The 25,030-nt window shown below is 47.6% G+C and overlaps 1 protein-coding gene across 1 annotated transcript in view; it reads left to right on the top strand.

Annotated features, from left to right (window-relative positions):
- The window catches only part of ABTB2 (ankyrin repeat and BTB domain containing 2), a 111,077-nt gene extending 86,920 nt beyond the window's left edge, over nucleotides 1–24,157 (top strand). The window contains exons 4-17 of the mRNA XM_066320308.1: nucleotides 7,892–8,044; nucleotides 9,292–9,457; nucleotides 12,538–12,627; nucleotides 13,068–13,169; nucleotides 14,550–14,646; nucleotides 15,347–15,482; nucleotides 16,535–16,761; nucleotides 17,421–17,599; nucleotides 17,967–18,072; nucleotides 18,255–18,357; nucleotides 18,793–18,883; nucleotides 20,505–20,573; nucleotides 20,974–21,087; nucleotides 22,367–24,157. Coding sequence (XP_066176405.1) covers nucleotides 7,892–8,044; nucleotides 9,292–9,457; nucleotides 12,538–12,627; nucleotides 13,068–13,169; nucleotides 14,550–14,646; nucleotides 15,347–15,482; nucleotides 16,535–16,761; nucleotides 17,421–17,599; nucleotides 17,967–18,072; nucleotides 18,255–18,357; nucleotides 18,793–18,883; nucleotides 20,505–20,573; nucleotides 20,974–21,087; nucleotides 22,367–22,564 — 1,831 coding nt within the window. The 3' untranslated portion in view covers nucleotides 22,565–24,157. The remainder of the gene's footprint in view (nucleotides 1–7,891; nucleotides 8,045–9,291; nucleotides 9,458–12,537; nucleotides 12,628–13,067; nucleotides 13,170–14,549; nucleotides 14,647–15,346; nucleotides 15,483–16,534; nucleotides 16,762–17,420; nucleotides 17,600–17,966; nucleotides 18,073–18,254; nucleotides 18,358–18,792; nucleotides 18,884–20,504; nucleotides 20,574–20,973; nucleotides 21,088–22,366) is intronic.
- The last annotated feature ends 873 nt before the right edge of the window (nucleotides 24,158–25,030 follow it).

Below are 25,030 nucleotides of genomic sequence, written 5' to 3'. Positions count from 1 at the left end.
TATAAATGTCACAATGGCATCTATTTGATCCAGCAGCGATGTTACTTCTCCTTCTGAACTTTGATTAATGGCAGATTTTGTGTCTTACCTGGCACTACTAGAAAAGTGCTGTCCATTCATTCACAAATGCTACACTCCGTGGGCTTTGAATGCCCTTTATTTAAGCAAATGAGCTGTTAAATTACATTATTGGGTGGAGCAGGTACCTGATTTTAGAGCACACATTGCATTATTTTACCTAAGAGGGCTCCAAACCTGCATGTGTTGGTGTGTTCTTAGTGCCTTCATGCTAAATTAATTCCTGGAACATCTCAGATTCCAGGAATGTGAAAAGCCAAAAGATTCCTTGGATTTTCATGAGGAAGGCACTGACATCAGCAGCAGGGTGACTGATGACACACAGTGTCCTGGCTCACAGGAGTGTGACATGGCACAGGAATGTCACATCAGTTAAGTCAATAGAAAAACAGGAGTTTCATCCACTTTTTCTTAGTCCAGAAAGGGAAAGAATCATCTTAGAATCATCTTTTTAACCTTGGTATGTTTTGCCTCTAGATACCAGTATTCTGTGTTTTAAAATGTCTTGTTTGAAACACTAATTAGGTTTTGGCTTGTGCTGGGATGTAGATGGGAAACCTTTCCCTGTTTATTGTGAAAACCCCTTTGCTTCACTAAGAATTGCCTTTGTTTAACTGAACAAATTTTTCCAGCTATAATTAATTGAACAGCTCTCAGTATTCCAGAACTGCAGGGAAAAAAACCATATCTCTTCCTGGCTCCTTGCTCACACAGCTTTAACTCGGGAGCTCGGGGCAGTTTTCGTGAGCGTGGCAACGTTCCGTGTCAGGGTTTTACAACTGGGCCCTGAAAACCAGTTCAGTGATTGAATCTGGCAGATGGGTTTTGGCTCCAGAGCCAGCATATGCTTTTAGCATATGCACATTGGCAAATCAGATTGAAGTCATAACTAAAAGGGCTGCTATCTCAATCCCACTCCTGCTGTTGGGAATTACGTGTAATGGGCAAAAAAAAATCGGGGAAGGAGGAGTCTGGGCTGCGGGTAGTGAAGACCCGGCTGACCCCTGCTAAATCTGCCTGCAGAGAGCACGGGGTATTGCTTTGTGCTGTTTTATTGGTGTCAGTTTGCCAGTGTAGCTGCTGGAATGCACTGTAGGAGTTACCTCTTGGTTTTTCTGCCCACAGGATCAAGGCTGATCCAAGAATAGCAGACACCCCACTCTGGCTCTCTGCCTTGTGTTTATCTCTGACTATCACCTAACGTGCTGCTACAGGCTCGTTCCTTTCATGCAGCTCAATTGTGCTCATGTCCTGCTCCAAATTGTACCAGTTTTTTCCTTTGCTGCTGGAATTGTTGGGCATGGCAAGGTTTTCCTGGGTCAGATTCCTCAGGGTGGGTCCTGGGTACCAGGACTCCACATGTTGGACTGGTTGCATCCTGTCTGGAAAGTGTTTTGTGCTTGCAAACCAGGGCAGTCACCTTTTTCTGAGAATTGGGAAAGGCTTGGATCTGATGTAGGTGGCCTGGCCAGAGCCACTGTTGGAATCATGGAACCAGGATAATGGAATGGTTTGGGTTAGAAGGGGCCTTAAAGGCGATCCTGTTTTACCACAAGTTCAGCTTTATCGTCTTGATCTACCACAAGATCATCTTGTCCTACCCTGCCATGGGCAGGGGCACCTGCCACTGTGCCAGGCTGCTCCAAGCCCTGTCCAGCCTGGCCTTGGACACTTCCAGGAATGGGGTAGCCACGGCTTCTCTGGGAATCTCTTGCAGGGCCTCACCACCTTCACATGGAAGAATTCCTCACCAGTATTCCATCTAACCCTGTTCTCTGGCAGTGGGAAGCCATTCCCCCTTGTCCTGTCCCTCCTTGCTCCAGGTGCCTCTCCAGCTCCCCTGGAGCCCCATTAGGCTCTGGAAGGGACTCTGAGGTCTCCCCACAGCCTTCTTTTCTCCAGACTGAGCAATCCCAGCTCTCCCAGCCTGCTTCCAGACCTCGGAGCATCTCCATGGCCTCCACTGGACTCGCCCCATATCAATTGAGGTCAGGGCTGCAATTTGGTCCAGACGCGTGGAAGAATAGCTCATCCCCCAAATTGTTTGCAGTAGTTTTCACCTTACGGAGAATTTTAGGCCACCAAGGAGTTGGGAGCAGCAGCAGGAGCAGGATCGGTGGTTTCCCTTCCTCTGTATTTCCTCTGTGTCCATCAGGGCTCCAACAGCTCCGTGTGGGGCTGGGGCACAGATGGAAATCTGTCACGTCCTTGACCCCGTAACTGTGACCATATTGTCATCGTTAAACTATCCTGTATATTTATCTGCCTCTTATCAACAACTGTATACATTTCGAGTTGGTTTTCATTATTTTCTGCCTCTCTAGAAACATTCCTCCTGCCTCAGCTTTGCAGATGTTACAAATTTGTTTTTCTAATGGGACACATGGCATATTCCAGAGCAGCATCAGTTCATTTCATCAGAAAATGAAATGTTTTCCATGTTGGTAAAGTTTGTAAAATGTCATTACAATAAATAAACCATAGATTTGAGAGCTCTTTCGAAGTTTCATAGTGAGTTCCCAGCGATATCTTCATGTTGTTTTTTTTTAGTGAACTCAAGTTTAGTTTTTCCTTTGATTTGTAGCAGCGTGAAGTAAAACCTGTCTGATGCTGCACCTTATTTTTAAGTGTGGTTTACAAAGGATGGAAAAGGTGTTATTTCTGTCTGTGGCAAGAAGGATCAGAGCTGCCAGGTCTAGATTTAAACCACTCTTGTAGCATTTTATATTCTCTAAGCAGAGGAGACTCTGAAGGCAGATTCAGTGGAGAAAGGATCCCAATAAATATAATATCTTCCAGATGGCTTTCATTCCATTAGCGTCTGACTGCAGGATAACACTCCAAACTCGTGGCATAGCCAAGGCAAGGCCTTAGTAACTTGATAACAATCCACTAAAATTTGAGAACTCTTATCTTCTGAGATGTGAGCCAGTCATTGTTTTAAGGGAAGTCAAAAGAACATTTTTTGGGGGTCAGTTGGATGTGATTAAGTTTCTTCTTCCTTTTCTCTAAGGATCTGGACTGTCTGCCTTGAAAGATGTTGCACATGTTGAGACGATCCTTGGATAGGGCCCAGCATGGTAATTCCTATTTTTTCTGCTGTAAATGTGGGAAGTTCTTGAAATTTTGTAAAATACTTTTGAGTCTGTGAGGAATAGCTCCTGTCTGAAGCTGGCTGTATTTTGGAGCAACAGTTTTGTGTTTCTTCTAAATCAACATCTCTGTTGTTATTTTGTTCACATATAATTATATACTCTGAGGTATATTTTTTTTCTCCCTGCTGCTTGAAGAGGGGTTTTAGTCCAAACTGTCAATATGGCACTGTTTTCCACATCAGTGTGCCATGGTTTGAGTTTTGGGTACTCTGTCTATTTTCAGAATCTTTTCCCTTCTCCAAGCAATGAGACTTCACTCAGATTTCTTTTCGACTCTGTTGCCATCCTTGGGATTTTTCCATCTCAGTGAGCCATCTTTGGGCCATTGAGTTTGGTTCCAGCAATAAATTTAAACATTAGCTCACTGCACTGAAAACCTTTCCTTTTCACTTTTTAGTCTCTTGCAAAACCCACACTGATCTTTAAAGGTTTGGGATTCTTCTCTGCAGGAGCCTCTGTATAGTTCCTGTGAGTCAAATGTAGGGGTTTACCATGGGCTACCCTACTCTGACCATAAATACTGTGATATTTCCACAGGCTTTAGTTCACTCAGACCATTTAAAAGGCCCGGGGACAAGGGTGGATGGGGGACAGTGCCTCAGGTCTCAGGCTGCCAGGAGGGAGGCGAATTTTGCCACTCCCACCTGCTTCCATTAGGACAGGATTTTCTTTCCCACTTTAGAAGAAGGAGAGCCTTGTTTAGAAGAACAAGGTTTTTCTTTCTTGCTGTTGCTGTCACTGTTGGCTCCCACTTTGTTTTGCTGTTGCAGAACAGAAGGCAATGAAAAATAGCAGAGAAGAGGTGAGTCAGCAGGGAAAACGTTTTATTCCTCCTTTTCCCTCCAGGTTGAAAGGGACTCTCTGAGCCAGTGGAAGGTGTCTCTGGCCATGGCAGGGGGGGTTGGAATAAGATGGGCTTTTTTTCTGTGCCAAACCATTCTGTGACTGTGTGATTTTTCAGCAGTCTAGTCACTAGATCCTCCTGAGTACACAGGAGGAGGAAGGAATGTGATAGAATGGCTGGTTTTTATGGGAAACCCCACTGTCTTCACCTGAGTTAGCAGGTGCTCAGAGTAGAGGAAGGATGATGTGATTTTTTATCTCCTCTGGAGTGCTGTCCTTTCTGCATGCAGTTAACTTTCCTTTGCCAAAAATATCTTGATCCCAGTCTTCTTAGAAATCCCCAGAAGAGCCCACTTTGGGGAATGATTTCTTTCTGACGGATATCCCTGAAAATCTGTGATCCTACAGCTTCTCTTGGAGATGCTGCACGTGCACTCCACGTGCCAGTCATGTCCAAAGCCGTTCTAATGCAAGTACCTTTTCCAGGAAAAAGTTATCCTAAAACTTGCTGTAAACTCTCTGCCAAGTGCTGCTTGGCCTCCTCGGCTATGTCTAAATAAAACAACGTGGTTTACCTCAAAGGAAGGGGGAAAGCCCATAATAAAGTCTGTTCTCTCTCAGGGCACTCTGACCCAGCTCCAAGGTGATCCCCTCGGGAATGGAGTGGCTGTCCAATTCCAGATGGAGAGAATTTCAGAGAACTTCGGGGTGGAATATTGTCAGCACGTGACAGTATCAGACATCAATGTGCTTCTTCACAAGGTGTACAGAGGAGGAGCAGTTCCCATTCCACTTCCCAGTCCTGTGCACATTCCCAGTTCACATTCCCAGCTGGCATCACCCCAAGACCACTTCATGGCAAAAAACTGGAGAAAAGCCATGGTGGCATTGCTGAGAAAACTGAGGGTCTGTGTCCCCAGAGAGCTGCTGCTGGAATATGACAGTTTCCCAAGGCTGGATCACTTCATGTGTGGAATTTAATGAGCTGCCAAACACTTCTAAATGTCAGAAAGACCAGAGGAAAATGGCACCGTGCAGAACATGGCACAGGCAGGAGCACAAAGACAGAAATTAATTCTTTAGCTCGCAGCATCTCCCAGTTAATTTTCCATGAAGGTTTCTCCCCTTCCCCTCCTGCAGTGTTTTCCAGACTGTGAAATGATCAGTGATTCCTTGGAGGCAGGTGGATGCCCAGGTTAAGGGCCACAGGGTTGAGAACTGCGTTTTATTTTCTAGGAAATGAGTAATTTAATTTATTTTCCTAGTGACCCAATGTTGGTGTTTCATTTATGCTTCAGTCCTGGGATAATGCTGCTTATCTGCTGCAGTGTCAGTTTGGTTCCTTTGTCAGGGCAAAGGAGGATAGAGCTGTTCCCAGAGCGTGGCCAAGCCGGGAGAAAGGAAATAGTTGGATAAAAGCAGGGGGAAAGAGTAAAAAGCCCATCCTCAAGCTAGAAATTTTGCAGAGAAACAATTGTTTTTTCAGCAAAATAGCAATTGAAGTGATTATAGAATAATCGATAGAATAATTGATAGAATAATGAATAATTTATCCAATTTGCACAGCAGTGCCAGTGGCAGGGTTTGGAAAATCAGGACAGCAGGATGAGAGCATCCTTCCTGACGCTGCCTTTTGCATTCCAAAGTCTGCTCTCCTTTGGACACAAGGGGAACCAGGCAGTCTGAGCTGTCACTTTTAAAGCCTTTGGAAAAAATCTGTCGAGATTAAAAAAAGAAACAGAAGAGAGGGGGGAGGAAAGTCTTTCTCCTTGCCGTTCCTCCCGAAGCAAGTTTTCCACATCCAAGGTCTGCTTGTGTGGGAGCCATTTATAACCCTGGCACACGCGGGGGTCTTTGCGGAGTGGCAATTCCTTCAGGATCGGTGTTATTGCTGGTGCAGACTCCGTGGCACTTTGGCTGCCCAGGGTTTGGCCATGGTTCTGTGCCCAGCAGTGTTCCCACCATGGTGGAAGCTGGGACCTGGCCGGAATCTTCATTTACCGCAAAGGGTGACAGGTAGAATCTGCTGTAAGATTCAGAGCTTTTCCAGTGCTCCTGAGTGTTCCAAATCTAAATATAATTTAATTCTGCGTTTAACTTTGGTGCTTTTGGCCTCCCCCGTCTACCTCTCTGCCCTCTGTAGAACTTTGAATCCCATGCTAGAGGCTCTGCAGAGTACATAGAAAAGATAAATAATTATTTTTGGCTCCTCTGGTAAGTACCTGCATTCAGAAAGTGTGAATGGCTCTTTTCCAGGCCGGATAAGGGTTGCAATTCTCTGGAGCAGAGAATTTGCTGAAAGGCGTTTCCCAAATGCCTGTTGACAATTCCTCTCTTCCCTTAGGGAAGTCGATCAGCTCTGCCTTGGACGAGCAGGAATGATTCATCCCATCCCTTTCACAAAGGATGAGCCGAGCTGCTGGGTGATCTCGAGGTGGTGATTGTAGGAGCCCGATACGATTCTTTGGCAGAAAAGTAAACTGGTGACAGGAGATAGTCAGTGTCCTGTTAGGAACACCCTGGCCCTGGCAATCCAGGGCGGATCCGCGCTTAAACCGCCCCTGGGTTTGAAGATGCTGTTTCACAGCTCAGAAGAAAAGGAAGAGAAGGAGAAGAGGGGGGAATAGTGGCTGTGTTTGTAGAGTGATAATGGCAGCTTTTCAGGGCTTGCAACTGGGAAAACGGGAACAGCATGTATTTTTACAGAGTGGAGCAATGCCGGCCTGAAGGGTGTTCAGAGTCGTGATAAAGGCAGTTCTGCTTGCAAATCCCATTAGGAACAAATGGTTTCCGACGGGATTGGTGCAGCTCACTCTTCCTGCCCTCGCACATGGACACGGGCACAGCTTTAAAAATGCCTTTCGTGGCTTCAGCTGCTTTCATTATTGCTCAAATCACTTCTTATTCCCTCATATGTATCTTTTTCTCTCTGAACTTCGTAAAGGAATTGATCCTTTCTCCCCTTAGTTCTTTTCTTTTGAATGGTTAAATGGAAAAGGCTTTTTTTTTCTTTTCCTTTTTTTTTTTTCCCCCCCACAGCGTTAATGAAGTCGTTACTGGGAATGGGAGAGGTGTTTTCATTACAGCTGACACTTCCAAGCCTTCCACTGGGGTGACAGGTATCCTTGGGGAAAAATCAAGCAAAATAGATCAGCCTGGCTGTATATTGAGGGGGTGGATGAGATATGTTGTGTATGAGAGTATTATGGTAACTGTACATGAATGTGTAATCTCGGTGCTGTGTTCATTCTTACAGCAGGAGTAAGGAGGGCTAATCACGAGCTAGTGCTGCTGTTATGACCTGATTTATATTCCTTTATTGCCTTGCAGCCCTTCATGTTGTGTAAAAACTCATTGTTCCACCAGTTCTGTGGTCTGGAGGCTCAAGGGGGGGCAAAACCGAGGGTCGGGGGGGCAAAACTGAGATCTGCGTAAGAAAGGCAAAACGCAAAAACCCATGAGGATAGTGGTAACGTAAAGATTAATGGAGGCAGGACTGAATGAGTTGCAAACTAATTTGCAAAAAGTTGCAGTCAAGGATATTTTTAGCGTTCCTAGCAGAGGAGCATAAAAATAGTAATACATAGTAAGTAATCCCATGGCTATGGCTTGTTCAGAATAACAGGCATGGCTTTTCCATAAACCATTCCGGTGACCGGGGCTGAGCAGCTCCTCCCTGCCTTCAGTGACCTTCTGGTCCAGTTCCCTCCCTGGGATGGGGTTTGTCCGTGCCAGGCTCGCCCTCGCACGCCCGGGAGCCCCCGCGGTGTCCTCCAGCCCTCAGTTCCATGATGGATTTCTCCCTCCCTCCACAGCCCCTTCATGCTGCTGCCGCCGCTGATGGAGTGGATGCGGGTGGCCATCACCTACGCCGAGCACCGGCGCAGCCTGACCGTGGACAGCGACGACGTCCGGCAGACGGCCAGGCTGCTGCTGCCGGGGCTGGACTGCGAGCCACGCCAGCTCAAGTACGTGGCCTAAGCTTGGGAGAGCTCCTCCGGTCCCCGCGGCTCCTTGAAACGTCCTTTCCCTTTCCCGGGAGGTCTCGCCGTGCCCGACGGGTGATGCGCTTCTGCTGCTCCAGGGATAAAGGAGCTTTGGCCAAACGCTGCAGCTGGGGCAGAAGGGTTTTTGTCTTTCTGAAAGTTAAATGTGAAAGACAAGTATCTTGGTTTGGGGCTTTTCTGTGCCTCAGATTGAACTGCAAGAGTATTCCTTGCTTTTATAAGATAGCTTGAATGAAAGAGCTAAACTAGTAAAAAAAAAAAAAGAAAAAGTTGATTCCAGATTGCAGTATTTGATCCTTTAAAGCAGTCATTTGTATCCAGCACGTTCAGGGGGAAAGAAGGTCTTGAAACTGGTCTATTTGTTTATTTCTTTATTCCTGGCTTGCCGTGGGATAGGAACAATGTGCAAAGGCAAGTTCCATCCCTTCAAAACACCTTTGTTTTTCTCAGGTCCACTGGATTTCAAGTGGACCCATTTTACTTCACCTTTTTTTTAATAGAAATCTTCTTTTTCTCTTTCTTCTTACTATTATATATTACATCTTATTCTGGGTAATACTGTAGATTGTGATACCGGTTAGAACAAGATTACGGTAAGATTTTGTATGGGATTCATCCCGGATCTTCTGTGTGAGGTGCTGAGTGGTCTGCTCCTCTGGCAGGCTGTCCAGGCTCTCCAGAGGAGGATGGCTGTGCTGAAAGCATCTCATTTATCAGAGGAACTTGGCAGGCAGATATCTCACTCACTGAGAGTTTCTCAAGGGCCAGTGCTGGAAACCAGGCGGGTCCTGTGGAAGGCATTCGCCCCAAAATAACATCAAAGGGCTGGGCCTGCCAGTGCCAGCCTCCAGTTGGGAAGTGATCCTTCAGTGAAGGAGACACACTTCCAGGTCTGGAATTCAGAAGAGTCTGAGCAGACAGCCAGCCAGCCAGAGGATTTACAGTAATCCCTGGGCTCCTTCCAGATGACATTAAAGTCCTTCTGATAGTCATCTAAAGGACAAGGATTTAGTAGATCCTCATGGAAATGTTAAAGCATTTCCTTTAACAGAGTTGCTGGAAAAGTGTTGAGGGTGTTCCCCTGCCGAATTTTGATTTTTATTTCGTACTTCTAAAAAGTTTTGGTATTTTTTGCCCAGAAGAGACGAAGAGTCAGTGTATTTATTTACGGTATGGGCACCATCCAGGAATTCTTTTGTCTTCCACAGACCTGAATGCTGCTTCAGTTCCTTCCGGAGACTGGATGCTAAAGCTGCTACTGAGAAATTCCAGCAGGATCTGGGCTTCCGGATGCTGAACTGTGGGAGAACGGATCTGATCAACCAAGCCATCGATGCACTGGGCCCTGATGGGGTGAACACCATGGATGATCAGGTGTGCCACAGAACAAACACTCACAGCCCCGAAATGCCCTGCATCGGCAGCTCTCTCCTTCCTTTCCACGTGGCAAATCAATACCGGGTCGCGTTTGTTGTCTCTCCAAGGGTTTTCTTATTCTAGCGGGTGTTTTAGGCTGAAAATGCATCCCTTAAAACACAGAAAAATACTTCCCCACCCCACTCTAATGCCACCCTTCCAAAAAAAAAAAAAGAAAATTCCGGTTAGAGCCGGGAGTGGATTGTTTATCAGCTGGAATGTCTGTTCCTTGGATGGGCTGTCTCAGGCACTGGTGGCAGGCAGGTTAACGCAGGGGCACTGAATGGAAGGGCTGATACTGTGCTGAGAGGATGTCAAAGCAAAGTGGTTCCTTTTCCAGAGACGCTCCCTTCTCCCTCAACAGCCCAGATCCTGACTGGGGTCAGTGAGGAGTGACCAAAAGGTGTTTTTGTCTCATGGCTTTCAGGCTCAGAGCAGTTTGGAATACAAGAAACAGCACTGAGACCCCCACCCCAGTGGCCTGGTGTCAGTCACTGTTAGATTTGCTCGTGGTCCATCATGCTGATGTGTCTGTTTATCCATTTTTAACTGTTCCCTGCTCAGCTACGCTGAACCATAGGGACTTGGTAGTCCTGGGAGTTTCTGGCTGCTTCTGCTCGTGCTGTCAGTCCCATCAAGTAACAGCAGAGTCTGTCCTCCGGGGCATCATTCAATGCATGGAATTAGCTTTTAATTTAAAAAGGAGGGGGGAAAAAGCCACCTCTCCTAAATAAACACTCGTTATAGCTGTCACAGCAAGGAGAATGAGCTGTCACATCTCTGGAACAAGAGGCTATTGAGCAGTGGAAAGGGTTTATGTTCAGGTGGAGAGGTTTTCTCGCAGCCAGCATTTTACTGCAGTAGCATTTCAGACCCAGCTCTGAACCTGGCACATCCTCCATGGCACTTCCCACCATCCTGCAGTTTTAAGGGAAGTGTGAAATAGGAGAAACTGCTCCTGGCCATATCTGGGTCTGTAGTTGCCTTATTTACAAATCCAGTACCAGGAGCTTTGTGGTCACTGGGGTGGGTATCTCATCATAGATACTCACTTCAGTAAAGTGACTGAGGTGGCAGATTTTTATTATGAAGGTTTCCCACTTCTTCTTCTTCTTTTTTTTTTTTTTTTTTTTTTAAGTAAGTTTTTGCAGTTCCTGCTCCTGTAGCCCAGAGGCCTCTGGTTCTCTGGAAGATTATGTCGTGGTTTGCATTGTGAGCCTCTGTGCCCCAGCACCACAGACACTGGTGCCAGGACTGTCACTTATTGCTGCAGGATGTTCCCTGCCTCTCATCCAGCCAGCAGACTGGGAGCTGCCTGGCTTTTGTCAGCACAGAGACCTCTGTGGGCAGCCCCTTAGGAAGTTTGAGGAGTTTCTGGTGTCACTCATAGATGTCTTATCCCGCGGGTGGGATCCTCTTGTCAACCCTTTTGTGAGTGGGGCCGCTCTGTCCTCTTTGTCCCTCAAAGAGTGTTTTGGCACCAGCAAAAAGGGCAGGACAGGCCCCCTCTGGAGTCATTGTTGCTTGGATATTCTCCACTTGACTCTGGAGCAACTCAGCTCTGTGTCCAAGCAAGTGCCTACAGGGCACTGCCAACTCCAGGCAGAGTTAAATCCAAGTTCTGGGCATGAACTCTGCCATAGCTGGAGTAGGAAACCAAAGCTGGACTTTGCCATCAGCTTGATTTGCTCCTTTTGGAAAAGAGTAAGACCAAGCCAGATGCCCAGTCTTGGGAAAACTGACTTAGGCGTGACAGAACTGCTGAATGATTCAAAAGAAAGGCTTTAAATCCAGGTTTGGATTTTGATCACTCCCGGGGTGTGAGCATGTCCAGGGTGTTCAGACCCACTTGTCCGTCTGTTTACATGGAAACCTGTGGAAAGGAACTCAGAATATCCCCTCAGAAATGTGAGTTTGGAGCAGGACCCTGTGTTCAGTTCTGATGGGGAGCAAGAAGCACTCTGGTTTCCGGGGATTTGAGATGTTCGGGAAAACAATCTCTCCTTCCCTTTGCAAGGAGCAAGCAGGGAGCAAAAAACCAACTTTCAAAATTTTAGAAAGGACAACGTAAGTTTATACAAATTTTAGAACCCTGACTGGGGCTCGTGCCTGCAGACCTGCATTTTGAATTCTTGGTTTTATTTGTCTACAATGAGTGTGGAGTCTCCCAAGCCCCACAAAAGCCAAAATATCTCACCCAGAGAGAATCTCACCCAGAAATATCTTTATGAATGGAAGTGCCCCAAAGCAGGAAGCTGGGAGTTGTGGCTGCTTTGAAAAGACACCTTTGCAGAGGCAAGAGCAGGACTCCTGCGTGAGAGATGTAATTCCATTTTAAAGTACAGCTCCCATTAAGGATGAAGCTCTGTTATTGCACACTGAGCAGCGGAGATGCTGCCTGTAAAAAAATCCAATGCCTGTAATAATTAAGGGGAGGAGGCAGGAAAGCTGCTGTGGGATGTGAGCGGGAATGGATTTTACCAGGCCATTTCCTTTCTGTCCTTGGCTACTTCAGGAATGAACTCCATAAGTAAGGCTCATTTTTCTCATAATTCATCTCTGAGCCGTCATGGTTTGCTGGTTAAGTAGAGGGAGGGAGATTTATGGGATTGAAATGCTGAAATATTGAGGCAAATAGGATTTTAGCAATGGAGAGAAGTCGCCAAATAAATTCATCTCCTGTATTTTTGTGTTGCTTTCTGCCTTCAGTTCATTTAGCTACAAATGAGCCAAAAAATGCCAATTCTCTGTTGGCAGCCTTGGGAAAGCTGGAGAATTGTGGACAATACAAGGCTAGGATTTTCAGTGATCCTTTTTGCGTTCTTTCAGCCTTGTCCAGCGATGTTCTGTTCAGGTCATTTTCCAATCTCAGTTGTGCCCACTCTGCATAGAAATCAAAAATGCTTTATAAACATATTTGTGCTCTCCCCACAGACACTTTGTACATGTAGATTCAAACTCACTGTGCCCGTAAGAGTGTCACTGTTGATGGAGATAAAAAGATAACCTTGTTCTTACTTTTGGTTTCCTTTCTGAAGGGGATGACCCCCCTCATGTACGCCTGTGCTGCTGGAGATGAAGCCATGGTCCAAATGCTTATAGATGCTGGAGCAAATTTAGATATACCAGTGAGTAACCCTCTGCCCATAATTATCCATCTGTAAACTAACAGGAGGAGTTCTTGAGTCTCTCCTAGCAACTGAAGGCTTCAGTCCTGGAAGCTTCAAGCAAGGCATTTCTCTTAGAAACTGTCGCTTCAGGGATTTGGGAGGGGGGAGAAAACCTTCAAAACCTCTTGGAGCACCCAGTGGCTCCAGTTAAGATTGGTACTGGCAAGTCTGATGGGCACAGGGATGGGGAGGGAGGGAGCTGCCCCAGGGAGAAACCAGCGAGCCCATTAAAGAGTCCTGGGGGATGAGGCAGAGCGAGTGGTGGTGGCAGTGTTCTGTGAGTGCCCCGAGTCCTCGTCCCCTGGGCTTGTCGCTCCTGGAGGAAGAAGCCAGCCCTGCCCAAGGCAGGGGATGAGGGCAGGCAGGCTGCAGTGGGTAATGATGCTTCCCTTCTGCAGGTGCCCAGTGCCTCCCCACGACACCCCTCGGTGCATCCCGACAGCCGCCACTGGACCGCCCTCACCTTGGCGGTGTTACACGGACACATCTCCGTGGTCCAGGTGAGATTCCGGCCGGGAATCCTGCCAGGGGATGCAGGGGACTGAAATGCAGCACCCAGCCTTCCTGAGCCTCCTAAAAACCAGGGGAAAAGCTGCGTGTTGTTTAAAACAAGGAGAATGAAAATGGGGCCATAATTCCTAGCAAGGCCTTGATAATAAAACCCAGTGCGTTTCCATGTTTTTCTTCGGTTTCAGTGTTGCTCCAAGGCTCACTGCTTCCAAAACAGCACTGCACAATCATTTCTTTGGTTTTACATAAACTAGTGCTTCACAAGTAGGTTGGCTGTTTGATCAGGAGCTTTATAACATTAGATATTAATTGGCTTATAAATTTACATGTGCAGAAATCCAGAATGTGCTGATTTCTGCTCTAATGGCAGCAAATCATCTGTAACTTCCTTTATAATCCTTGAGAATTGCATGAAGAAGACTTAAGCTGTTGTGGGATTTGAGCCTGTGGCATCCTCCCTACTCCCTTTTCTGTGGGATTATCACAGGAGGGGCAGCAGGATGGGGTGGAGCCCCAGAAATGCTACCCAAACTTCCAGGGGAATGAAAAACTGATCATGGCAGACAATCAATTGCTGTTGAATTTAATTTACCTTCTGCTCAAAGGGAAGGAATAATTTAAAAAAAAAAAAAAAGTAAGTAAATGGAGGCTGCACACACTCATCTTTTGTTTGTGTACATTTGTACATAATTATAAAGATTAGATTCCACCTGGCAAACTGCCCAGGCAGCCTTTGGTATTCCAGAGGTTGGACAGCCTTAATTTATGTGTAAGATACAAGTTTGATTCTCCCAGGAGATGAAGCCAAGTGTATCAGAGCTCCTGTTGTGTACTGCAGTGCCCACAATCGTGGAAGCATGGAATACCCACGCACAGGGCTGATCCTCCCTGCCTGCTCCTGCCACTGCTGCCCTGGGTGCTCCAGAACCTTCTGCCAGCTGCACCTGGCCATAAAACATCCCCATCACCCTGCAGTCTTCTCCCTTTCACCTGGAAGGGGGCTCTGTGCCTCACGGCAGTTCAGTGAAAGCAAGTTCTGTGTGACAAATCCCCGCAGCTGCCAGGCTTCCCTGCACAGGCTCCATGAGGTAGTTCCCTGGGAGGATCACCCTGCTGCTTCCTGTGCACAGCATGGAGCTAAGATGGACTTGTGTGGTGGCAGAGCCCTTTGGAGTTGGGAGATTCTCCTTTATAGCCACAACTATAAAGGAGATTAAAAGAGGAGGTGGTTGCTCTCCAGACGGCCCCTTTGTGTGCGTGCCCTCCCCACTCTGAGCCCACTGCTCTCCTTTCTGACACCCAGCCCTGGCTGTTCTGGCCTTCTGAATCGCTCTTTTCCCAACTCCCTGTCTCTGCTGTGCCCCTTGCAGCTGCTCCTGGATGCTGGTGCCCACGTGGAGGGCTCTGCTGTGAACACTGGGGAGGACAACTACGCCGAGACCCCGCTCCAGCTGGCCTCAGCTGCAGGTGAGCTCCCTGTGTCTTCCTCCAGGAGTGACACCGCCACTCCCTGCACTCTCTGTCTCTTCCTGCCACCAGCCTGATGGGCCCCAGGTATCTCTTTTCCAACTTGTCCCGTGCTCGACTCCTCCCCAGAGCCCCCAGAGCAGAGCTGATGGCACCAACTCCTTCACAAAGCCCTGCCAAGGAACATAAACCAGCCCCTGTCTAGTCTGGGCATGTCTGTGGGACTAAGCGGCACTCAGATGTGAAAAATGAACAAGTTTCCATTCTGCCTGGGGAAAAACAACTGTCACAGAAAGAAATTTGGTTTATTAGTTTATTGAATGCGGGTAAAAATTCTGCATTTCTTCTAGGAGGCTGTCAGGAGTCGAGCATTCTGTGAATGAGTCTGTGCTGGCCTTGTTTGTTGACACTTTTCACCTCGAAGTGGTTTTAGATTTTTTTTTCCCTCTTGTTTCTTTCTCTCTTATTTTTGTGCTTTTATGAAGATGAGTGGCTGGCTTGCTCTGCTGCAGGCTTTATGGGTGGGATAAAAAGGCCTCCTCCCCTCCCAGTGACACCCAGTGCTGCATCTCCTGCCACCACTCCCTACTCCACCTCATGGGAATGGAGCCAGGGAGCCCTGCCTGCGGCCAGTCCTGTGCTTTATGCTTTTATGCTCCAAAGAGGGGACCATCCTGATGTTCCTGTCCCTTTTCCCCAGGGAATTACGAGCTGGTCAGCTTGCTGCTCAGCAGGGGTGCTGATCCACTCCTGAGCATGCTGGAAGTCAACGGGATGTCATCGTCACTCCATGAGGACATGAACTGCTTCAGCCACTCAGCAGCACACGGCCACAGGTAATGCTGGGTTCCTGCTCACAGCAGGGGTTTTTCTGCACTCTGGGTCTTGCTGTGTGTCCTGTGTGGGTCTGTGACCCAAACCCCTGCGCATGCAGTTCGGCAGGTGCGGTTAAGACTCTCCTGACAGCAAAGAACATTGTTCGCTATTTCTTACTCTTAACACTTGCTGGTCTGGCGCTGCAGCGCTGAGAGTGAGCTGGTTTTAGGCCCTGCATCAGCAGACCAGGTCCCTCCTAAGGGTAGGTTATGAGATCCTAGTCCGTGTTCTGAGATGGAATCTAATCAAGTTGAGGTGGCAGAAATAACCTACAGCAGTGCCTGAGTGTCTGCATCTCTGTTTTTTTGATGGCCAACCAAGAGGTGAGTCATTAAACCAGCCAGCCTGAGCTCCCCAACCCTGTTTTCAGGGTAGTTGTTCAGAAATAAGATATTACTTGTAAACTCCTCCAGACATCTCAGTGTTCCCAGGAAAAAAAAAAAAACACCAACAACAACAACACAAAAAAAAAAAAAAAAAAAAACAAAAAACCACATTTGTGAGATTCAAGGCTTGCTCTGCCATAGGATTGGGGTGATCCCAAGGCTGGGTCCTTAGATAATCTGGATTTAGCCCCAGGGAGCGGCGTGGGTGCAAGGAGAGCACTGGCTGGTGGCAGTGCAGCAGCACACTGAGTGCTGGGTGGCCCTGCTGGGCTGGGGAATGTCTGGAGCAGCTGTCCCCAGCTGGCTGAGGGACACCAGTGATGCGAACTCCCCAAACAAGACACAAACAAGAAAGTCTCTTTCTTGCAACTGCCGTGTGAAATTCCAAACAAACCCACCGTGTGAGGGAGTACAGGCCAGTTTTCTGCCCTTGCTGCGGGGCACCAGCTTCTAGGCTTTGGGTTAGGGAGGGACAAGTGGTTTCTATGCAGCCCCACAGTGGCAGCTGTCTTCGGGAAGGAAATTACTGTTTACTGTGCTGGATCCCTAACCCCAGGTCCCCACAGTCCCGTGTGAGCTGTGGAAATTCCATTTGTTGGTAAGCGAAACCTCTCGTCCCGGCTCAGGAACGTCCTGCGCAAGCTCCTGAGCCAGCCGCAGCAGGTGAAGGGGGACGTGCTGTCCCTGGAGGAGATCCTGGCCGAGGGCGTGGAGAGTGACACCTCCAGCCAGGGCAGCTCCAGCGAGGGGCAGGTGCGGCTGTGCAAGACGCGGATGAAGGCTCTGCAGGAGGCCATGTACTACAGCGCCGAGCACGGCTACGTGGACATCACCATGGAGCTCAGGGCACTGGGTGAGCCCTTCCTCCTGAGCGCACACGAGGCATCAGCGCCTCCCTTTTCTGCCCCCGTCACTTAGAAGAGCAGCAGCTCCGACTGCAAAGCTATCTCATCTAAATTTTGGAAGTGTTTAAATTTCTCTGGGATGTCCCTCACTCTTGGCTGGATCCTCTATTCCCGCCTATCAAAAACAAGGGGCGTCTCTCCCTCCCTGCCAGATACTGGCGCCTAAAATTCAGTGTTTATCAATCATTTGAGGTGCAGGAACAAGCCTGATCTCAAGGCAGGAGAGGGAAAAGCTTTGAAGCTTGTGTGTAAGCAGGAGAAATGACCTCACACCACAGTTGTGTGATATTACATGTCCTTACAACTTCGGTTCAAATTTATTTTGTGATTCTGACTAACCATGAAGCTCGGAACAAAGCAGGGAGTCCCTGATCCTTAAAAATCAGCAGAAATCTCCAATTCATGATCCCAATGCCAATCCTCTGTCACTTGATCTGTCAGTGACCCAGTTCAGTCACCTTTAATATCAAGATAAAAATCTGTCCGCTGCTCGGATGTAGGTAGAGCTACGTCAGTGCTGCCAAGTGTTAGTAATAGGAGCAGGATAATCTCCTCAGAGGCACTTCAGGAAATCATCTTTCACTGTCCCTTTTTCCTGTGGCTGCAGGAGTGCCCTGGAAGCTGCATGTGTGGATCGAGTCCCTACGGACAACCTTCTCCCAGTCCCGCTACTCCGTGGTGCAGACCCTGCTGCGGGAGTTTGTCACCATCAAAGAGGAGGATTACAATGAGGAGCTGGTCAGTGAGGGGCTGCAGCTCATGTTTGACATCCTTAAAACCAGCAAAGTAAGTGAGAGTTTTGTAACTCGTCAGAGCTGAGCGTTCTGGGGTTTTGTTGTTTGTGCACAGCGGGAACAAGGGAATGGCTGGGCAAAGTCCCTAGGAGTTTACAGCATAGAAATGGAAACATTTATCTGAATTCATAGACAGCCCTCAGGCAGACCTCAAACACACACCTGGGGGAAACTACAGCTCTTTATACCTCCGTAACTCCACAGAAACTGTAGTTCAGCCTTAATTTAAAGCTTGTCTCTCTGTGGGGAGGTTACTCCTGTAGGGTGCAGTTGCTGTAAGCCCCAAGTGAGCCCTTACAGCACATTTGGAACCCGCTCGATGTCAAGGTGTGCTGATCCCTGTTCCATCCTCCTCACAGAATGATTCCATCAACCAGCAGCTTGCATCCATCTTCACCCACTGCTACGGCAGCGGCCCCATCCCCAGCATTCCCGAAATCCGAAAGACTCTGCCAGCTCGGCTGGGTAAGGTGCTCCCCTGAGCAGTGAGCTGCTTCTGGTCGCTGCTGGATGGGTTGTGGTTTTTTGTTTTGTTTTGTTGGTTTATTGTTTGGAATTTTTTTCTGAAAAGCACGCACAGTTTTAAGAAAAGAAAAACAAAAGTCAGCTTTTTTTTGTTGTTGTTTTTGTGTCCCTTTCCCCAACAGATCCTCACTTTCTGAACAATAAAGAAATGTCTGATGTAACTTTCTTAGTGGAAGGAAAGCTCTTTTATGCACACAAAGTCCTGCTGGTTACTGCATCTAACAGGTGAGTCACCAACCAGGGGCACAATGAATTATCCCTGAAATCATGGGGGGTAGTTGGAGTGTATATATGCAGCCATTCCCTGCCTTCCCAGTCCTTCTCCCACAGTTTGCAGAGGGAGCTGCACTTGCTCCAGCTTTCCTGGAATCTCACACTGGCCTGGTGCACTTGAACTCGGCAGTCTCTTCCTCTGTTCTTGGCATAGTGTCAGGGTTTTCCACCTCTCACAGGGTGGGATTAGATCAGATCCAGGCAATTTATGGTTTTAAATTGTCCCTGAACTAATCATCATTAAATTGAAGGAAATGTTTCGATTTTCAGTGTGCAAAGAACTAGGAGGGATCTTTGCTTTCCCCTTGCTGTTTGTGACGAGCGTGTGACACACTAAGACAGTTAAATTAAATATTTTCAATGAAATCTCTTTCAAACCATTCCCAGGTTCAAGACACTAATGACCAATAAGACAGAGCACGATGGCCACGGCAGCAAGACTGTTGAAATCAGCGATATGAAATACAACATTTTCAAGGTATGGGACTTGATTCCACTTTTTCTTTATTTTTTTTTTTTTTCATCTTCTCAACTACCTGGAAGGTAAGACAAACCCAAGTCGTAGTATCATAAGCAGATAGTAAGTAATACCGTAATTAGATAATATTACAAGTAGAAATGAAGTACCTTTCAACAGATCTGAAATTCAGGAGTTTTTTTAAATACCTTTTTTCCAAAGTTCCCACCCTAAAACAGAATGCTCCAGTCTATATTCTTACTTTCTTCCTAGGCAGCTGATTGCTCCATAAAGCAGGAGAAACTAGTCTTCTACTGAAAAGTAGTTTTGTACTTCTAACACACCATTTTTATACTTTTTATAGTACCGTTTTCATGCTTTGCTAAGCAAAAAGTAACTTATTTATAGTAGGTGCATTGCCAGGCCTCATATTAATTCAAATCAGATGATCAGAACTCAGTGGTGTCCCTGTCAAGAATGGCTCAGAACTGAGAATTCTGCTTTGCTTTTATGACATTATGATATTTAGTGGAGGAACAGGGAGATGTGAAGTGTGGAATAGGTCATAAAGCTGTTTCATTAAAAGGTTGAGGGGTTTTTTTTCTCTTTTTATAAGCACACAAACCTGGTCTGTTGGTCAGCAGTGCTGTTATCTCACCAGAGAGAAGTAAGTTGACTGTGAGAACATCTTTGTCCTGCATGTAAGGAGCTGTACAAGTTTTGGAAAAGTGACAAGTTGGATAGGTGACATCCAAATTTTGCACTTGAAGCCACAAACAGAGAAGAAAATTTACCTGAATATTGAAACAAGCTTCTTTAACAGCATTTGTACATCAAAAGGTTTCTAAAGATAAGCTTGTTCTTAAGTGGAGAGACACAAATCAGGAAGAACAGAAACAGTGAAGTATTTCACAGTTTGATGGCAAAGACAGTCAGGGTTAAGCAGAGGCAGGCTCAGGTGGAGTGGAGGATGCTGAGCCACCAGAGATGTGTGTCCTGCTCAGGACAAGAGCTTTGCTCTCACCTAACTGTTACACAAATAAGGCAATCTTACAGGGGGCAGCTTAGTTTTGTTCCCAGCCCCGTTAGGAATGGCAGGCAGAGTTTGCCAGCCCCACACAGCACCCGGGACACTTCTGTTCCCACACCAGATCCAGTCCCTCCCCTGACATCCCTTGGGCTGGGGGTGGGCACATGCAGATCAAAGAGCAGGAGCTGCCTCTTGCTCTCTCTGCAAACAATTAGTGCCTGTTCCTCCGGGCCTGGCGAGGGGCTGGAAGCTGATTAGGAGCCCAGCAGGGGCGGCAAGTGGCTGGGAGGTCCCCGGGACACTCACCGGGCTCGCTGGCAGCACTGGCAGATCCCAGACAGGGACAGCGGTGTTGCTCAGAGACGCACTGTCACCCTCAGCCCAAAGTCCCCAGCAGGGCCCTTTTCAGGGCTCAGGAGAGAAAAGGGCTGTTAGAAAGCAGCAGATTTGCCACGCTAGGGAGTGAGGGGAAAAAAAAAAAAGCCACCAGTGGAGGTGAGAGCCGGCACAGGACACGATTCCCGTCTGCTCAGGAAGGGGAGCACAGCCATCAGCAAACAGCCCCTTGTGACTGCAGTGATAACTTCATGCCTGGCCTTCTTCCCATTCCAGATGCTGATGCAGTATCTATACTATGGAGGGACAGAATCCATGGAAATTCCCACCGCTGATATCTTAGAGGTGAGAGAGCTTTTCCTTCCAAGTCTTGCCAAGTGCGCTGGGGCATTAAACGGAGTAGAAAGGCAAAATCCAGGAGCTAACAGCAGCCTTCCATTCAGTCCAGGAGCATACTTAATGCTTGGAAATGAGCTTAAAAGTTTCAAGACATCACTGCTTGGTGTTTTTGTGTCGTGGTGACAGAAAGGAGAGCAGGTAGGCTTGTGGGAGGAGCTTTTGTTAGGAGGGGAGATGTGTCAGTCCGTCACTTCAGCATGGAGCAGCCTTTTTGCTGTTTCCTGAGGACTTGGCCATTAAAACAGGGAGTCGGAGACTCTTCAGAGGGGAAATCATCCATCCTATTTGCCTTGCCCAGGCCTTTGAAGCCTCATGATCTCAAATAGCCTCTCTCTTGTCACCATAGCTGCTGTCAGCTGCCAGCCTGTTCCAGCTGGACGGCCTCCAGAGACACTGTGAAATCCTCTGTGCCCAGACCATCAGCATGGACAACTCTGTCAACATCTATAAATATGCAAAGGTACGTCCAACCCCCCTGGTCTGAGAATCGCAGTGAGCAGCCTGTGTGCTCCTGATGGTGACTAAAACCCCCCCGTGGGCACCCTCCCTGCAGGTAACTCCCCCCACAGCCACAACACGAGTGAGGTGGTTCTCAGCTCCAGGCTGGGAAGTCCTGCACAGCCCCGGTGTGTTTTCTCGTCTGAAGCAATCATGGATGAAATGGATGGGGGATCCCTGCAGAGTAGGGGAGAGCTGGCTTAGCAGGCTGATACAGCAACATCAGCAAATCCTGTGGGATTTGAATCCTGGGAGCAGTGAGGGCAATTGATCACAGCACAGCAGCTACAAAATGAACCCTTTCCTAGCACCCCTGCTGCTAGAAAATACTCTTTTCAGCTCCAAAAGGAGCATAAAGTCTGTCGTGTGACAGATCTCTGCAGCAAATAACCCAAGTCAGAGAAATACTCTTTCTGGAATTTGGCAGGATCAGATCCCTTAACAAGGAGAAAATTGCACAGAGGGCTGGTAATGATTTTTTTTTTACTGTCTCTGTTGTGTCCCACAGATGCTTTTCAATTTCTCTCACATTGGGCTGGTTTCTTTCAGACCTGAAATTTATCAGTGTGCGGTGGTAAGAAGGGGAAACAGCATTCCCTAGTGGCCATTATGTGCTTTACCTTAAATTACCATTTGCGCAGAATTCCCAGGAAGAGGCTGTGTTTGCACAGAGCTTTCTAATATTAAACTCGAGTTACGTTGTTCTCGTTACTGATCCTGAAACAAAAGGGGCCAAGCCCCAGCCAGAAGTCACCTCGTGGCGGTTCAGGAGTGCAGCATCGCTGCTCTGCTGCCTTCAGCCCCTCTTGGTGGGGATGAGGCTCCCGTCCTGTGACCCGTGTCCTGATTGCCCCGCGCCCTGCTCGCCATCTGCCAGCACAGCAGCGTTGTGGTGTGCCGTGCCTCAGCCAAACAGGTACCTTGGCCACCTCATCAGCCAGCTGCTCTGCTGCAGGAAGGGAAAGGGCTGGGGTGCAGGCCAGCAGCCCTGCCAACAGCAGGCCAGCAGGGGAAGGAATTAAAAAAGCCTGGATGCCTCCCTGCTCACGCCTGTGCCTGCAAAAAGCGCTGGGAAGAATGATCCAAGTCCTGCCTTCGGTGCTTTTCCACTGTTAACTCCTGTCTTCCGGTGTTTATAAGGGACAAAAAAAGGGGAAAAGCATTAGGAAAGAGATGCTCAGGGATGTCATTTAGGTGTGTGACACTACAGAAAGGGCTAATAATCCTGCCGTGTTCCCCAGATTCACAACGCACCGGAACTGGCCTCATTCTGCGAGGGCTTCTTCCTCAAGCACATGAGCTCCCTGCTGGAGCAGGACTCGTTCAAGCAGCTCATCTACGGCAGGAACAGCAAAGTGCAGGGCCTGGACCCTCTGAGGGACCTGCAGGCAGCCCTGGCTGGCCGCCTGCACTCCGTGTATGTCACCTCCAGGGTGTGAGGCAGGAGCGGTGCTGGCAAACCGTGGCGGAGGCGTCGCTGGGGCCGTCTGCCTCCTGCCCCTTCCCCAAAGTGCCCTGGAACAGGCAGCCCCTGGTGCTGAGGGAGGGGGAGCTGGCTTCTCTGTGCTGCTGCATTGCTGCTGCCACAGGAACAACGCTGTCACACAAACAACACCGCCACGGCCCAAACACCAGCTGAGGGTGCGAGGGGAGAACCCAAACTGCAGAGACGGGCGCTGCCCTTTCCACGAGCACGGCGCCAGGCTGTGGAGGAAGAGGCAGCTGAGCTAAGCCCAGCACTAATACATGGGCTTAAGTTCAACCACACAGATGTTTTCCCTGTAAAAAGGCTGCCTAGAAGGAGTTTCCTGATCCTAAAGCCCACCCCACGAGCCGTCTGTCTGCACACACAGAGTACTTCCCCTCGGTAGTACCGGCGTCTGTACATCGCAGCAGGCTGACAGAAACTTCCCCCGAAACTGTTTGCACCTTGAGAGAGAGGTTTTGTATGTTCAAAGCTGAATAGAAACTAATACTAGCACTGAAATTACTCACTCTTTAAGCCTAATATGAAGAGCTGAGCTGGGGCAGGGAGGGGGAGAGTTGGAGGTTGGAGTGTTTTTCAGTACAGTTTCATTGTGCCAGTTGTTAATTCGGATCTGCTTTGAGGAGAAAGAAAAGACCGTCTGCCTTTTTGCTGTCAAAGTCTGATAGTTCAGTCAGTCACTTTCACCTTGAAAGCCTTTTTCTGAATATTACCTGTGAGACCTGACATCACGAAAGATACTTTGTAGAAGGCTCAGGTGTAGCAGGAGCTGGCACTAGGCTGAAAAACTGCCTAGTTGCAAAAATAGCAATAAAAGCCTCCCCTGGCCTCCAAAGAACATCCAGCTCAGTGGTCTGTTCTCTCTCTGGAGTTCATTGGGATTAAATAAAGACCTCGAGCTATTCCCACTGAGCTTTGCTAAGCTCCCACCAAAAATCATTTGCCAGGACACTTCCATTTGTTGTAGATGGGTGAACAAGAGGAAACCAAGTTTTCAGTGGAGAACTATTTATTCCATATTAGAAATTCAACAATTTATTCCCATTGTATCTAAACACAGTGGAAGGAGGAGGCCCAGCTGGCCCCAGGCTCCAAAGCCCAAGACAGACACGGTTTGGATAAAGGGAAGGAGAAGGAATCACCAGCATCTCCCAGCAAATCCATCAAAATCTGACATGGCCTTGTTCCTAAAGGATTTACGCAGAGGCAAATTGCATGCATGGATAAGGATTTTTAGTCAGCTGACAGACAGGTTGGTCAGGGCACACTCCCTTTGTGCTTTAGGTACACATCTGCTGAACATCACCAGCTCCAATAACCCTATTTATTACAGAAAGCCATACAGGGGGGTCAAATTATCACTGAGAAATGCCACAGAAGGCTTTATTTTGGAAAGTATTTTCAAGTAGCTGCACCAGCTATCTGTACAAATATGTAGGTCCTCTTTTGTTGCTGTAATATTACAATGCTTTGTTTAATTGTACATTAATGTTGTCATTTATGTAAATGTACCAGGATTTTATTAACAACGTAATTTTAAAATACACAGGTGCTGTTATTTATTCTGTTCCTCTAACAGTAACCAAAAAAAGAAGAGATTTAAAGACACTTATGTGGTAAAGGCTGTTGCAGTTGAAGCATCTTAAATTGGTTTTGGTGTAAATATACTTAATTTTAGGGACACAGAGGCATTTATTTCCTCTTCCTAGGAGCTGATGTTTTTGTGAAGTTAAAACGTTTAACTTGCATTTTTCCCTAGTTGGAATAAGATTCCTTGCTTTCCAGCAGAAAGCAGCAAATGGTAGTGGCCAAAAACTCCCTAATACCAGGATTCTTCTCTGTAGCAGGAAAAACGGTGTGGGTTAAAGCAACTCTTATGCCAGAGGTATTTAAAAAAAAAAAAAAAAGCAAGTGATCCTTCCCTTCCATGTCACCTCAGGATCCCAAAGTGTGGAAGGGCTCTGGGTAGTGCTCTGTGGGAGGACGGATGTCAGAGCACAGGACTCATCCAAGAGGTAAGAGCTTAAGAGCAAGAATTTGATCCAGAAGTATATTTTTTTTCCTCCTTATTTGGAAACCTGCCAGCATAAACAGTGACTTGTTCTCAAGAATCACGGAATACAAACACCTCGGATTCCCTTTGGAGCACTTGAATAAGTAGGCTAAACAGAAATTCCTTGTGAAACCAGTTGTACCCTGCCTGTATTTTATAGAGTGCTGCCCGGCGAGCCTGAGAAAGTAGCCGAGCAGTTTGCCCAGCCTTGGGGAAGCACAGAACTTCGCTGGCCGTAATGACATCATTCCAGGGAGCAGAGGAAATAAACATCTGCCTGAACAGGCTCGATGGCTTCCAGCCTGAAATAAAGCCCTTTCTGCTCTCTAATAAGGCTCTGCACAGCGGGCAGGCCCTGGCTAATGC

The sequence above is a fragment of the Sylvia atricapilla genome, chromosome 6 (assembly GCF_009819655.1).
Source record: "Sylvia atricapilla isolate bSylAtr1 chromosome 6, bSylAtr1.pri, whole genome shotgun sequence".
In the NCBI taxonomy this organism is placed as follows: Eukaryota; Metazoa; Chordata; class Aves; order Passeriformes; family Sylviidae; genus Sylvia; species Sylvia atricapilla.
Note: the sequence above shows the minus strand (reverse complement) of the source record. Positions and strands in the feature narration are given on the sequence as shown.